This window comes from Furipterus horrens, unplaced genomic scaffold (assembly GCF_987537825.1).
Source record: "Furipterus horrens unplaced genomic scaffold, mFurHor1.1.pri manual_scaffold_15, whole genome shotgun sequence".
Lineage (NCBI taxonomy): Eukaryota > Metazoa > Chordata > Mammalia > Chiroptera > Furipteridae > Furipterus > Furipterus horrens.
In genome coordinates this window covers 2,004,561-2,017,671 of record NW_028327185.1, presented here as the reverse complement: position 1 = coordinate 2,017,671, position 13,111 = coordinate 2,004,561, and the positions used below count along the sequence as shown (strand labels likewise).

Below are 13,111 nucleotides of genomic sequence, written 5' to 3'. Positions count from 1 at the left end.
CACTCCCGGCAGAAGAGTCCCCGTCCCTTCCATCTGTAAGGACAGAAAAGCACAGCGCTTTTTCTGTGCCTGATTCTGTGTAACAGCGATAATGCACTTTTAGGTCATTCGAGAGCACACATTTACATGGATTGAAGTAAAACTGGCTGAACTGTGTTCGACTTCAGAGAGCCCCGCTGGCTTTAGTCCTAAGAGGTGGGGACTGAGGTGCTACTCCCATTTCACGTGGGAGTGAAGAGGGCGCCTGAGTCTCACAGGCCACGTGGCCGAGAGCCGGGAGGAGCCATGTGCGGGCCGTCCTGAGCCCAGCGCTGCCCCCACGCGTGTCCGGGGCCGCCTTCCCTTGCACGGCTCCCCCAGGCAATTGCTGAGAACCCGCTTCTGCCTGGTGCTCGGCCGGGAGCAGTGGCGGGAGACCAGGAGGAGACTCCTGCTGCGCCCACGGAGACTGCACGGAGGGCCGCAGTGAGCCGCCCCGTGTGGAGTTCAAGTCCGCGGTGGCGGCGCTGGCCCCGGCCTCCTGAATGCTCCCCTCACGGAAGGACACGTGAAGCGAACGCTTTAGAAGTTGTACCTGGGTGTTCACCTAACATTGATGAGTGATTTCTATTTGAATTTAGGCTCTGCTTAAGGAAGCTTTTTAAGAAGGGTGAGTCAGTAGCAGATGACATGACCCTCCCGTTAGCTCATAAAAGAGCTGCTTTAAATGAATTTTAACAAAGAAGTAAGATGGAAAGTATCAGATATGGATTGTTTTTGCATGTTTTGAAGTTAAACTGTTTATAAACCTTTTTTGTTCACTTGAGCAGTCTGAATGGTTCTATTTTATAGTTGCTCGATTCACTGATTTTCATAGACCCGTATAAATTCCCTGGAGTGCTTCCTGGACCTTAACTAATGTTATTTAAATTGGTGCTGGGAGACTGTCCCTAATACCCTGTCCCAGGAATATTTGGGGATGTTATGTCATCTGGCACAAATTATGTTTGGAGGGAAATGTGTTTTCACAAATATTTTGTAGTCCTTATAATAATGTAATCAATGCCAAGGGAAACGAGAGTACTTTACTTTAAAATGGAGAAAGAAATATATTCTAATATTAAATACTATCCATAATTGCCACTTGTTAAAATTATCTCAACATTGTGTGTTTTCTCAAACATTTAGTAAGGTTCATATTCTCATCATTTATGATGTCAGTCGGCCACTTCACTTAAAGTTGCCACATCCGATTTGATCTTTAAGCTTCAAATGTTCCATATTTGTTTTAAAAACACAGTTAGGCAGGCCCTTTGTCCACTTATGCTTCTGAGGTGACACTGGGGACATGCTCCTTAAAGACACAGGTTCAGCGCGATCCTGTAGATCCGCATGACCTCTGTAGACTTTCCCAGTTTTTGAAGGGCACGGACTGATCTCCAGGTGTGATATAGACATTACGTTCCCTCATACCCACGAGACGGGCTTCTCTTCCCCTCCCCCTCCCCAGGCCCGTCACTGTGACACGCTGGTGCACACATCGGACGCGCCTAATCATTTCGTGTAAATATCGAATGCTGCGGACCATGGTGTGCTCTAACGTATGAGACCCGCTTCGGGGGCCCAACTGCGTTCTTGAATAGGTGGAGGTCGGGCCCGTCTGGGAGGCTGACAGAGTAATTGGTCTCAGAGGGATGAGGATGGGGGTGAAGAAGAAACAGCGCCCGTACACCAGGCTTCATTATTCTGCTGAGGACGGTGTTAGTGACCCGGAGCTGTAATGCACGAGGAGCCTATTGTCATTACCCGCACGTGATTGAACTTGATAGTAATTGGGTTATCGCCCCGACAGGGACTGTTAACATGCTCTTCTTTGTAATAGTTTCGGTACCAACCTCTAGGCTTTGATATTTCTTTAGAAAGACATAGATCAAAATATATTAGTATTTTTCCCCTTTGTTGACAACAGATAGTCATTAATTTCCATATGAGATACGATTTTATAATCCTTTGGACATATTATAAGTAATGCATTTTATTTTTACTTTCCATGCTTTTTCTCATTTAAATGTTTATGTTGCTTTTTAAATTTCCTTTCAGTGTCTGAATGAAACAGCTTTTTCTCCCCTGGTTTTGTAAAGTCTCTTTGCATATTCAGACCTTCAGCAGCCTGGTCTCCACCTCCCTTTTCTGGCTCCATGCCAGACCCCCTCCTCTGGGACGGCCCCCCCCCACACTCATGTCTGGGGGACACGCCTCACATTTTCACTGCATGATGAACAGATCCCCGTATAGATTTTGTCACCATGTCTGTTTCCTCTAGGTGAAAAAATTTTATGGTAGAAGTTGATGACTAGGAAGAAATTATAGTAATTTGATAATTTAAAAGTGCTAATATATTGGCCAGAAAGAGGTAGTGCAAATTTGCAAAAGATCTAAATTATTCCTAAAGATGTACTTATAAGGAAAAAAAGTCTGACTCCTGATTGTGGAAAATAACTTTTTAAAAAAAATTAAGTTTCTTGAGGGACATTGGTCAATAAGATCACCTAGGTTTCAGGTGCACACGTCTGTGACGCACGGCCTGTGTGTTGTGCTCCGTGTGCACCGCCCTCAGTCACGTCTCCTCCCGTCGCCACACTTCTGTGACCCCCTTCCCTCCGGGCACCCCCACACTGGGCTGTGTCTGTGAGGCTTTGTCCATGTTCCTTGTTCGCTCACCTGCTGTCTTCAGGTTTTATTCCCCACATTTGACTGAAATCACACGGTTCTTGGCTTCTCTGTCAGACTTACTTTGCATAGCACAGTATCCTCGGGATCCACGCCTGTTGTCCCGAAGGGCAGCCTTCCATCTGGAAAACACCCCTTGCTTGCTATTAATACCCGCCAATGAGTGCACTGCTCAGAACATTCACCTAGCTGTGAAAGCTTTGAGAGCAGCCACGTAGATTGCTGGTCACACGAGCATTTAGCCAGAGAAGGTGCTTTCCCTGTGACTCTGGGCTGCTCAGAGCCTGCCCGTCCTTAACAAGTGTTCGTGTTCTGTCTCCGCAGCTACGACAGCTGGTGAACATGTGCATCAACCCAGACCCAGAGAAGCGCCCGGACATCACCTACGTGTACGACGTCGCCAAGCGGATGCACGCGTGCACCGCGAGCAGCTGAGCGCCAGGAGGAGCCTCGCCGAGATGATTGAAGTGTTTCTGTGCGAGTCGGACCTCCCGTTTCTGTCTGGGTGTTGACATGAGTCCTTCAGAGCCCACGTGCTGTGGGTCCTTAACCACATTCTCGTCTGTGCTTCATTCTGTACCAGTTTCAGCCGGCTTCCCGCGGAACGCGGGTGACTTTGGCGTGCGCGGACTGTAGGCTGGGGAGTAAACGGAACCGGGCGGCTTTTGGCGGCCACGGGGTTTGTGCTTCTGCAGAGGCCTGCGCGGCCGGCTTGTGTTCAGGCCGACTCTCAGTGCCAGACCCGCGGGACCCCAGCCTGAGCAGGTGTCTGGCCGGGGCCTGGCGCTCACGGACAGTTGAGATGAACACAGTTGTGAACCTGGGTGATTATTTTATTCCTAAAAGTTGAAGTATGTGTTTTAGTTCTTAGCGTTGTAGCATTTAAAGAATTCTTAAGGGAAATGGCAACGTAAACTATTTGAGAAACATTTAAAATTCTTAGCTTATACATTGAAAATGCAGCTCTTAAATGTGAAAACATTAGGGACAAAATGTGAGTCAGACACTGAAGAGTTTTTCACTTTGTTTTGTTTTGTCTTCATATCTTTGATGATCTATTTACATTAAAATGGTATAAATGAATCCGTTTAAAAAGTGGTTAAGGATTTGTCTGGCTGGTGTGACAGGAAGTTTGAAGGTTGCACATCGCCCGAGGCTCTTTCTGTGTTCTTATTATTGTTTGTACATTGGAAAAGTGTCCTTTAAATAACCTTGCAGTACGATATTTTAGTTTCTTTATAAATTTTAATGCTTCGCTCATAATTGTACACTATAGTGTAAAGTGTATGTTTTTATTCATAGATTTTATTGAAGTTCTGATTGGTCCCCTTCGGAAATTTTTTTATATTCTTCAAGTTCCTTTCTTATTTATATTGTACGTGCATTTTATCCATGAATATTTCAGATTCTCTGACAACAGAATACCCTTAAGATGCATTTGGTATTTCAACACTTTCCCTGGATTGGAAACATCTTTTCTACACTTTCCGAACGGGGCCTGCCCGGCCTGCCTGTGTGCCGTCTCGCTGGAAGGAAGAAGGGGCGTGCGTCGTCCCGACCGCACCTGTGAGCATGGATGCGGTCTTAGCTCTGTCGGCACGACTGTAATTCTCGGTTCTGTTTGAAGAAACGGAAACTGGCCTTTCCCACAGCCTGGATGTGTGTGAGAGGAACGTTTCTGGTGAGAAGCTTTCAAGCAGAGGCTGCATCGGGCACGAAGAGGGCAGGAGGGGCCGCGTGGCTGAGGTCGTGCACGGGGCGTGGAGTTGTCTTTTCCCCGCGTGCCCGCGGTGTGTGAGTGGTGACCGGGTCCTCCCAGGACTGTGAGGCCACAGCCCGGTGGCAGCCACCGCGGGAGGGTGCCGTGCCATGTGACCTGGGGTGGATGGTCCCGCCAATGTGGGGACCTTATCTTCCGAGGACACCTGCTTTTAGCTCATATGACCGCTGGGCTTGTCTTTTTCATGTAAGTAATTTTTCTTACAATCATTTAAATGCATTCAAGTCATTTATAAACTAAAACTCGATAAATGGCAAAAAAGTATAAACTCTTCCTTTTCCCAAACGTCATCAGTCTTGGCATTTTTACTGGTCATGTGCCCGAAGGGTAAGTTTATCTTGGGACCAGCAGCCTGCCAGGCCCTGCGGCCCAGGGCCGGGGGTTCGTTTCCCCAGGTGCTGGTGACCGGCCGACAGGTCACGGTCACGCCACTGAGCGCCCGCAGCCTGGCGTCCGGGACGAGGACTAGGCCCCTCTGTTGCCCACGCGTGCCGTGCGCGTGTCCATGTGATGGGGTTGTCTGAGGTGGACGCTCTCCACCGGGGACAGAGGCTCTCCTCCTCCTTGCCAGCTTTAGGGGGTATGGGGCTGAGTCTCAGTGGCGACCCCCTCGTGGTGACGTGTGAGCAAAGGGCTTCGCTTCTCTTCTCGGCGGGAAGAACCTAGTGATCAGGGAGACCTGATTGTTGTCCACGTGTGCAGACTTCTCGTTTGGCTCCTTATCCTTTTTTTAATCTAAGTGTTCATATGTCTCCTGAAGAAACCACTGTGTGAAAATCAAATTTTAATTTTGAATGGGATCATTTCCAAGAATTATGAAGATGATTAGGAGCTTTAATTTTTACAATCACAGGCAAAACGTTGTCTTTATATATTTCTGTTTATACGTGAATTTTATATTCATTAGGTAGGACATTTGAGTTGATTGGAGGGACAGCAAAATGAAAGGTACATCTAGCTCTAACCCCTGTGTGGACATCGGCACCAGCTCCCCAGGGGACGCAGTGGGTGGCGTTGCTCTGTAAGCCGAGGTCTGGGGCCGGGGCAGGGGCCGCCCGTGTGAAGGACGCGCTCCGCGTGGGTGACACGTGTCGGCCTGCGAGGCAGCACCGCCCCGGGCTGTGTGGCTCCTGGTACAGAGGGCCCTTCTCCCGTCGGCTCGCTTCAGGTGTTGCTGTTCACATTCGCGTGTTCGTTGTCACCAAAATGGTATTCGTGTAGATGTGTTTTCCTTTAAGATGAATGTAGTATGTCTCTAGCTCGCAAGTGCGTACCTACCCTGTGCCTCATGTTTCACTAGTACTGTAATGTGGACTTCTTTCGTGAAATACTTTTATTTTGTTATGCCTTAAATACACATACTAAGAAAAACTGATATTAGCTTTGAAAATTGTATATTGTCCTAATAAAATAGAAAATTAAAAAAACAAGCACAGTGAAGTGTTATGTGTCTGTGATTTTGCCGCCGAAGTCGCCATGGCTCACCCCACCTGACGTCCTGCTCTCAGTGGGTTCTCGCGCACGCGCGTCCCTGCGTCTTGGAGCCGCCTCGGCTGTGGCCGCCCAGGGCGGCAGGCGGGAGCTCTGCCCGGCCCGAGGAAGCGGTCCCCCGGACCCGCAGTGAGCCAGGCAAGCGCGCACGGGTCCTCGCGCCCTTCGGTAAATCACGTCTGTCTTCGCCTAAGAAACCTTCTCTGAAGTTATAAAAAGTCCAGGATTTAGGCAACGGATGAATTCTCGTCACTGGAACGTCATTCCAGTCCCGGTGGAAGTTCTGCTCCCGGACCAAGCGGAGGTCGTCACCGCGCCTGGGAACGCCGAGGCTGCGAGGTCGCCGGGGGCTGGCGGTGCCGTGGGAGCCGGTTCTGCGCGGATCTGGTGGCGAAGGGCTCGTGCGTTTCAGGCACGAGATGACGCGGGGAGAGTTATAAATTGTATTTCAAAAGGGTGTTCATTGGACGTCAGCACGCTTTGCCCTGTGCCCGCCCACCTGTCTGTGGCCATCACGTTTATGGTCCCGGCGGGACCCCCACCTCCCGCGGGACAAGCACTCCGGGCCATTGTTGTTGAATTCGGAAATGAGCGGGCCCGATGCCGGGGGCGGCGCAGCTCCCCGAGCGTTGCGCCCAGAGGCAGACAGCGCAGAGCCGCACAGGCGAGGACGGGTGCCGGGCACCAGAGTCAGACGGCCGGGACGCAGCTGCAGCAGACGTGGACAGGGGCGTGATCCCCTGCCACGCGTCGCAGGGAAAGTGGAGATGGTAAGGATCGCGGTGAGGGGGCCGTGGGGAAGCCTCTCCTGCCACCACAATCGGAATTTCTGTATTCATGGAGGTGTAGACGTAGTTGTTCCTGACGGGGTTTTCAATCCACACAGACAGACACTCGGCTCAAGACCGTACAGACGGGTCCTGTGCATGGGGACACGCAGCAAACGTGCAGTTGGTGACGCCATGCTGCTATCTGCCGCTGCTGGGACCCTGCCCCCCACCCCAATATCTCAGTTTCTTCCTCACTCACTCCTCCTCTCAGCCTTCGGATCACTTCAAGCTCACGTTTTCTATGGAGCCTGCGCTCCTGCGGGTTCTGGTCACCATTTTATTTTTCTGCACCTGCGTCATTCCTGTCGGTGCCCCAGCTTGTCATCTCCCACGGAAACGCCCCTCGGGGCGGTCACCTTTTTCCTGAGTCACCCGCCCTCATTTAGTGTCTGCCTTCCCTGCAAAGCTAGACGCCCCCTGACGGAGGGACACTGTCTCAGTACCGTCAGGGTGCCCAGAACATATTGGTGATAAGTAAGTACTTGTTAAATGAACGAACCGCATGAGCTCATTCACGTGTGTGTGTGTGTGTGTGTGCACATGCATGTGCGTGCGTGTGCGCACGCGCTCCATGGCCCTGGGAGAGTGGGGGCGCTGCCCCCGTTGGGCAGGAGAGGGTCTTCCCAGGGTCCCCGAGAGTCGGGTTTCACTCCGATTCTGCTCCAAGCCTCATGTTGCTGTCTGCTGACTTCAGCAGCATCATCCAAGAAAGCCCAGAATTGCATGAAGGAGCGGAAACACAGGTAAGTGGAGACATGTGCTTTATTCGTCATCGTCCCGCGCTCAGTTGTGGTTTGCTGGTGGGGACACAGAGCAGAAGCGGGAGGGAGATCTGCCCAGTGGGTTTGCTGGGACTTGAATGAATGACCCCGAAGTATTGGGGAAGGGGGGTGCGGGGAGGATGAAGGAGAAAGCCCGGGAAGGTGCCCCTCCCACATCCATGAGACCTCTGTCCGTGGGGATCAGTGATCCGTGGTCATTGGGATGCTCCGTGTACCAGCCTGATGCTTAGACGCGTCCCCTCTGATTGCTTTTGTAAATGGTCATAATGACTTCAATAAGTACTTGTTCGTACGACCCTTATTTTAAACAAGATTAGGCAGACTAAGCTCAAAATGTGAACTTGCTGATGGTCACAACCTGGAAATTGGGTAAAAATAACTTTTTGTGGGAAATTAATGGATGAAAAAAATGTCAGGAAGACAAGAAAACAAGGGGACTATGGACAGAACATTTAGATATTGGCCAAGTTCAGGGGAAATGCTTCGTGTCAAAGAATCATGGCTCCCATGACTTCCAGTTGTGGGGGACCATCGATTTGAATCCCTACTCCGTTCCTCTAAGACATCCCTCTGAGAGGACCTTGCCTCGAGAGGACGCTCGCAATGTCTGGGGACATTTGTGATGGTCAAAACTCGGAGTTGGGCTGAGTGGGGAGAAGGCCCTACTGGCTTCGAGCAGGTGAAGGCCAGAGATTCTGCTAAACAGCGCATAGGACAGCCTTCGCCTGTGCGCAGGGGACACCACCGCCAGGAGTGTGGGGGCTGAGAGATCCTGCTGAAACCAGCGAGAGAAGATGCTGGAAACCGGACCGAAGCTGGACTCCCACAGGCGGACGGGGTCTACGGAGATCCGCAGTGAGGGGTCTCCTCTTCAGATGACGTGGGAGAGCGTCCTTGTAAACAAAACAAAGCAAAACAAAACTGTCCTTTTTTCTATTAAGGTCACACGGAAGGCTCATGTCTCTAAGTCTACCGTTGAGAAAAATCCTGTCTCCTTTGTTCTTATCCTCGCACAAGTGCGGGTGCATTTCTACAAAAAGCTGTGTGTGGTGTGGCGGAGAGTACTGATCTCCAGCAAGGAGAGAAAAAAGTGAGAAGTGGTCTGTTTTCTCCGTGGTTTGTGCCCCAGCTCAGCAGAAGTGAGGCCCCTTTGCATCTTTATCTGCCTGCCCCGCGCACGTCCTTCCCTGTGCTGTGGACTCCGACCGCACACACTTCAGGCCCTGAGAGTGGTTTGCTGCGTCAGCCGGCTTGCGCTGTGGTCGGGTTTGCTCACCTCTGCGGCCAGAAGGAGGACGGTCTCTCCCGCCATCGCCCCCCACGCGCTGCCGGGCGCTGAGTCTCACTGGCCCCGGTGGGAGCCACGCAGGGCCCGGGACACCCCTTCTCGGGGTCTCTTGATTGATGTTAGGCAGCGCATACCCATTTAGAGCTAGAGGTACAATTCCTTGGAAGGCGTTCTGTGTTCCAGAACAATTTTGAGTCTTGAAAAGGAGAACACTAACAGCCGGAGCCTCGCGGAACCGTCCTGCAGCGCCAAGTGCAAGGTAAGGAGGATGACTACAGTTTTAGCTGCCAACGCCGAAGGGAGCAGCAGATTTTACATTTTTTAAATTAATGGGAAGTGGGTTGTAGGCTTACAGCATAGCCTGCAGAGGAAAAAGGCTGTTTTCTGAGCAGTGAGTAGCCCTTCGCTCCTGGCGGCCACCCGCTCGCAGAGTATTCAGCCGCCGTCAAAAAATGAGTTTCTCTGGTTGAATAACCTGACGACATGGAAAAATAAGAAGTACTGCTCATGGGGCAGATCCGAAAGGGAGCCAGAGATGTGCCCACGCGCGGTCCAGTGTGGGGGGACCCGCGGGGCCAGGGATTCCCAGGGCTCTGCCTCAGCCCCTTCCCAGCAGCCCGTGCCAGGCATGGAGGCACCCCTCACTGAGCGCCGGGGCCACGCCACGTGCTCTGCAGCTCAGAAAGGAAGGAACACCCGCCCCCTGTCCCAAGGCGCCCGCCCTCAGCGGCAGGGGCCAGCCATGGAAGGGGGTTTGAGTGCCTGTCTACCGACCTGCAGAAATGAGCGTAAGAGACCAGATTGATTGCCTCGTGCTTTGAACAGCTAACAGGCAGGGGAGGACATGGAGCGCCGTGGGGATACCCTTCAAGCAGCCCCCCGCCCCTGTGGCCCCAAGCCCGCCGGCCTTCGCATGTGTGTTTCTGAACACAGAGAAGGTGGGCATGCAGGCGTCCGTCCGCGGCCTCACTGGGCAGAACGTGGGGACGGACCTCAGCTCTCCTTTGATCCTTCCAGTTGTACACAAGGTGCCACCGGCCTTGGGGCTGGGCAGCCTCTCCGCCTGGGGCTCTGAGGATCCCTGTCACCGAGAGATGGGACCCGTGACTTGCAAATTCTCCCCATCCTGGAAGCCTGGAGGATTTTGCAGCGGACAGGCTCATGGCTGTCAACCCTCCGCTGTCACAGGTAGAATCTGATTGTTTGGGACGTTGTCATCAGGGGCAGGATGGGACACGGGGTCCACTCTCGGGGCCCTATCACGTGATTCATTAAATGGTGACTGGAAATGACCAGCCTCAAGAGTGTGGGATCATAAATCCTGCTCTTCGGGAACCTCAATTATTGCCTTCACATCAACTCCAAAAGGCCTGTGAAGTTGAAACGCCATATTTCACTTCTGACACTTAATCTATGAGGATGTCCTTGGAGATCTATTAGGCCTTTAAAATAATTTCCGTGCGTCGTCTCACTGCGCCACGCTGGAGGTGCTATGCGGTGGCCTTGGGTTGTACCAACGGGCTCAGCGGGAACGGTGGAGGGACACGGCCGCAGGAAGGGGACCCCGGCACGCGGCCGTCCATCGGGGACAAGGCGAGCCTCATTCTCACGGTGGAGGCTGCTCACGGGCAGCTGCACAGTCCTCACAGGACGTGATGAAGGGGTTGGGTTTGTCACCGCGCAGGCTGGGCTTGCACGTCTGTGTCACACCCCAGAGCTATTTGGCTGGAGGCACCTCTCTGAGCCTCGGTTTGTCATCTCTAAAATAAGGATTAAAAAAATATATGTATTTCACACTTTGGTTGTGACGTCAAAATACGCTGCCTTTCACGGTCCCTGCTCTGTCAGTGGTGACACTAAACTTGTTTGTTTTCGACGTAAGTCATGCAGAGGACAGTCACTCGCCGGCATCCGTCCTGCGCCGATTCTTCCCTGTGGGCTGTTTGGGAAACCAGGTCCGGACGCATTTCCTATAGACGTAGAGCACATTCGTAGCAACTGCTGAGGTGACTGTGTCTTTCACTTCTAGGGGGTGACATTTACAGGTGGTCCCCAAAGCATCAAACTGATGACTCAGATGAGACTTCAAAGTAGTCACATGGGACCTCAGTGGCTCTTAGCCCGTGCCTCCCGGCCACCCTGAGCTCGGGTTTGGAGTGAGTCGTGAGTCCTGGCGGGGGAGGGGGGCTCACACAGGTGGCCTTACCTGTCAGTCACCGCCTCTCCTCTGACACCAAGCAGCCTTCGCCGCTTCTGCAGGACAGGCCACCAGGGATCTGAGTTGAGGGGGGCCTCTTCAAAAAATACAAAATAAAATCGCAAAATGAGATAAAGGAAACAACATGAAAAGTCACAACGAACATTGACAATTGAAAAGGTGATGAATACCACAAACACAACAGATTTCAGAAAAACCGCTGAGTATTTTTATTATTAGCTGCTTAACCCTCAGTTACAATATTGGTTTTCTTTTCCCCCTGCCTTTTTTGGCCTCATATTATTTTCAACATCTTCAGGTGATAACTACTTTGAAATTTCATTTTCTATAGAAAACACTCAGTTTAATAATTGTTTTAAAATCGTTTCTTAGTTTTAAAAGTTATTGATACATCAGTCTTGCGTTTCAGTCCCACTGGGCACATTAGTTAGGAACTGACAGACCTACCACCGTCCGTGAGTTCTGCTTCCATCCAAGTGGTAAATCTCTCTTCTTTCCTCTCTCTGTCACCCCTTCCGCACCCACTTCTCTCTCCATGTGTACCCATTGCTTTCCAGGGAGCCCCTCAATTTATAAACAAGGAACCTCAAAGGTCGTAGGGTCCAGTTTCTCAACCAATAGCGATGGATCCTTGTCCGAGCCCAACAGATGTCTTTCGAAGACCCCTTTCCTGACCTGGGCCCTCCATGATGTCCGCTGCCTCCGGCACGGAGCTCCTCACTTGCTTTGCCCCCCCCGCCTCAGGGCTGCTCTCGAGCCCCTCGCTGTCCCGTCGTGCTCCTGACGCTTCCCTGTCCGCTGGCCTGGGCCGCCGCCTTCCCTGCTGATTCAGTTGCCGAGCACTCAGGGATCCCGCAGGCCTGAGGTTCTTTCATGTCGGATAACATTTCACTGACTGGGAAAGACGGGGCCGCCCTTCGATGGGTAGGAGTTCTGGGAGGGAGGAGATAATTATTTGTAACAACAAAGTCAGCCAATTTTGTAAAGTCTCATATATGGCCCACTTAGTCGCTTACAAATCAAAGACTCCAGGGAAGCACATGAAACGACCCTCTGTAAGACCCCAGCACACACACACACACACACACACACACACACACACCCCTCACATCCCAAAAAGACAGTAATAGAAACTCACCCCGTGTGTGCATGAGACTGCAGTGAAGGGAGGGAGGGGTTATTCAGGAAAATAAATGTGTTTTTGATGTTCAAGGATCTCGTGTGCTGTAGCAGGGAGAGAGGCGAGAATTCCCCCAAGAAAGTCTGTCTTATCGACTGACAGACAGAATCAATGGCAAATAGATTCTTTAAACTTTTAAAGTTTTCCTTCAGTCAAAGATGAAAACTAAGTACAAACTGTCTAATTTGTACCATTCTCAGATTTTTAAAACACCAGGAAAATGACCCGAGAAGAAGCTGCTCCCCGGTCAGCGCTATGTAACGTGGATGATAATGCTTTTCAGTACGAAATGAGGCTTCTGGTCCTATCCGTCCAGGGGTCCCGGGCGGCAAAAGCGCGTCCACCACGCGGCCGTCCTACGCGGCTGGAATAACGGGGCAGCGCGCAGGCAGCACCCATCGCCAGAGCGACTGAGCTGGCGTGTTTGTCGGCGGTGGGTCCGCTGAGGCTGATGGCGGGGCCTGCACACGCTGCAGCGTCGCTTCTGTCCCGTTGGCGTGAGATGCTGCCCTCCAAGCCCCCCGCTGCCTCAGCCCGGACACACAGGTCCCTGTGCTGGCGTCGGCCCCGCTGCTCAGCATCTGGACGGCCTTCCTTGCTTACACGGCCTAACACGGACAGGCATGGGACCACCCACGCACTGCTCGCACAGGACTGTCCTGGGCTTCTAAGTCACACACCTGCATAGCACTGGTCCTGTGCGTACACAGAGATGCAGACGCATAAATGTGAAAAGAAAGACTCAGGACTTAAATTCAAGCACTCGCAGGTCCAAACTGATATCACGGTTACATTTACGGTGTCTTGGATAATTTTAGTATTTGGTGAAAGTT

The 13,111-nt window shown here is 51.8% G+C and overlaps 1 protein-coding gene across 5 annotated transcripts in view; it reads left to right on the top strand.

Annotated features, from left to right (window-relative positions):
• Window positions 1-3,403, top strand: part of NEK7 (NIMA related kinase 7) — a 60,039-nt gene extending 56,636 nt beyond the window's left edge. For all 5 annotated transcript variants that reach the window (XM_090263195.1, XM_090263196.1, XM_090263197.1 and 2 more), the window contains one exon: window positions 3,034-3,403. In XM_090263195.1, coding sequence (XP_090119321.1) covers window positions 3,034-3,144 — 111 coding nt within the window. In that variant the 3' untranslated portion in view covers window positions 3,145-3,403. The remainder of the gene's footprint in view (window positions 1-3,033) is intronic.
• The last annotated feature ends 9,708 nt before the right edge of the window (window positions 3,404-13,111 follow it).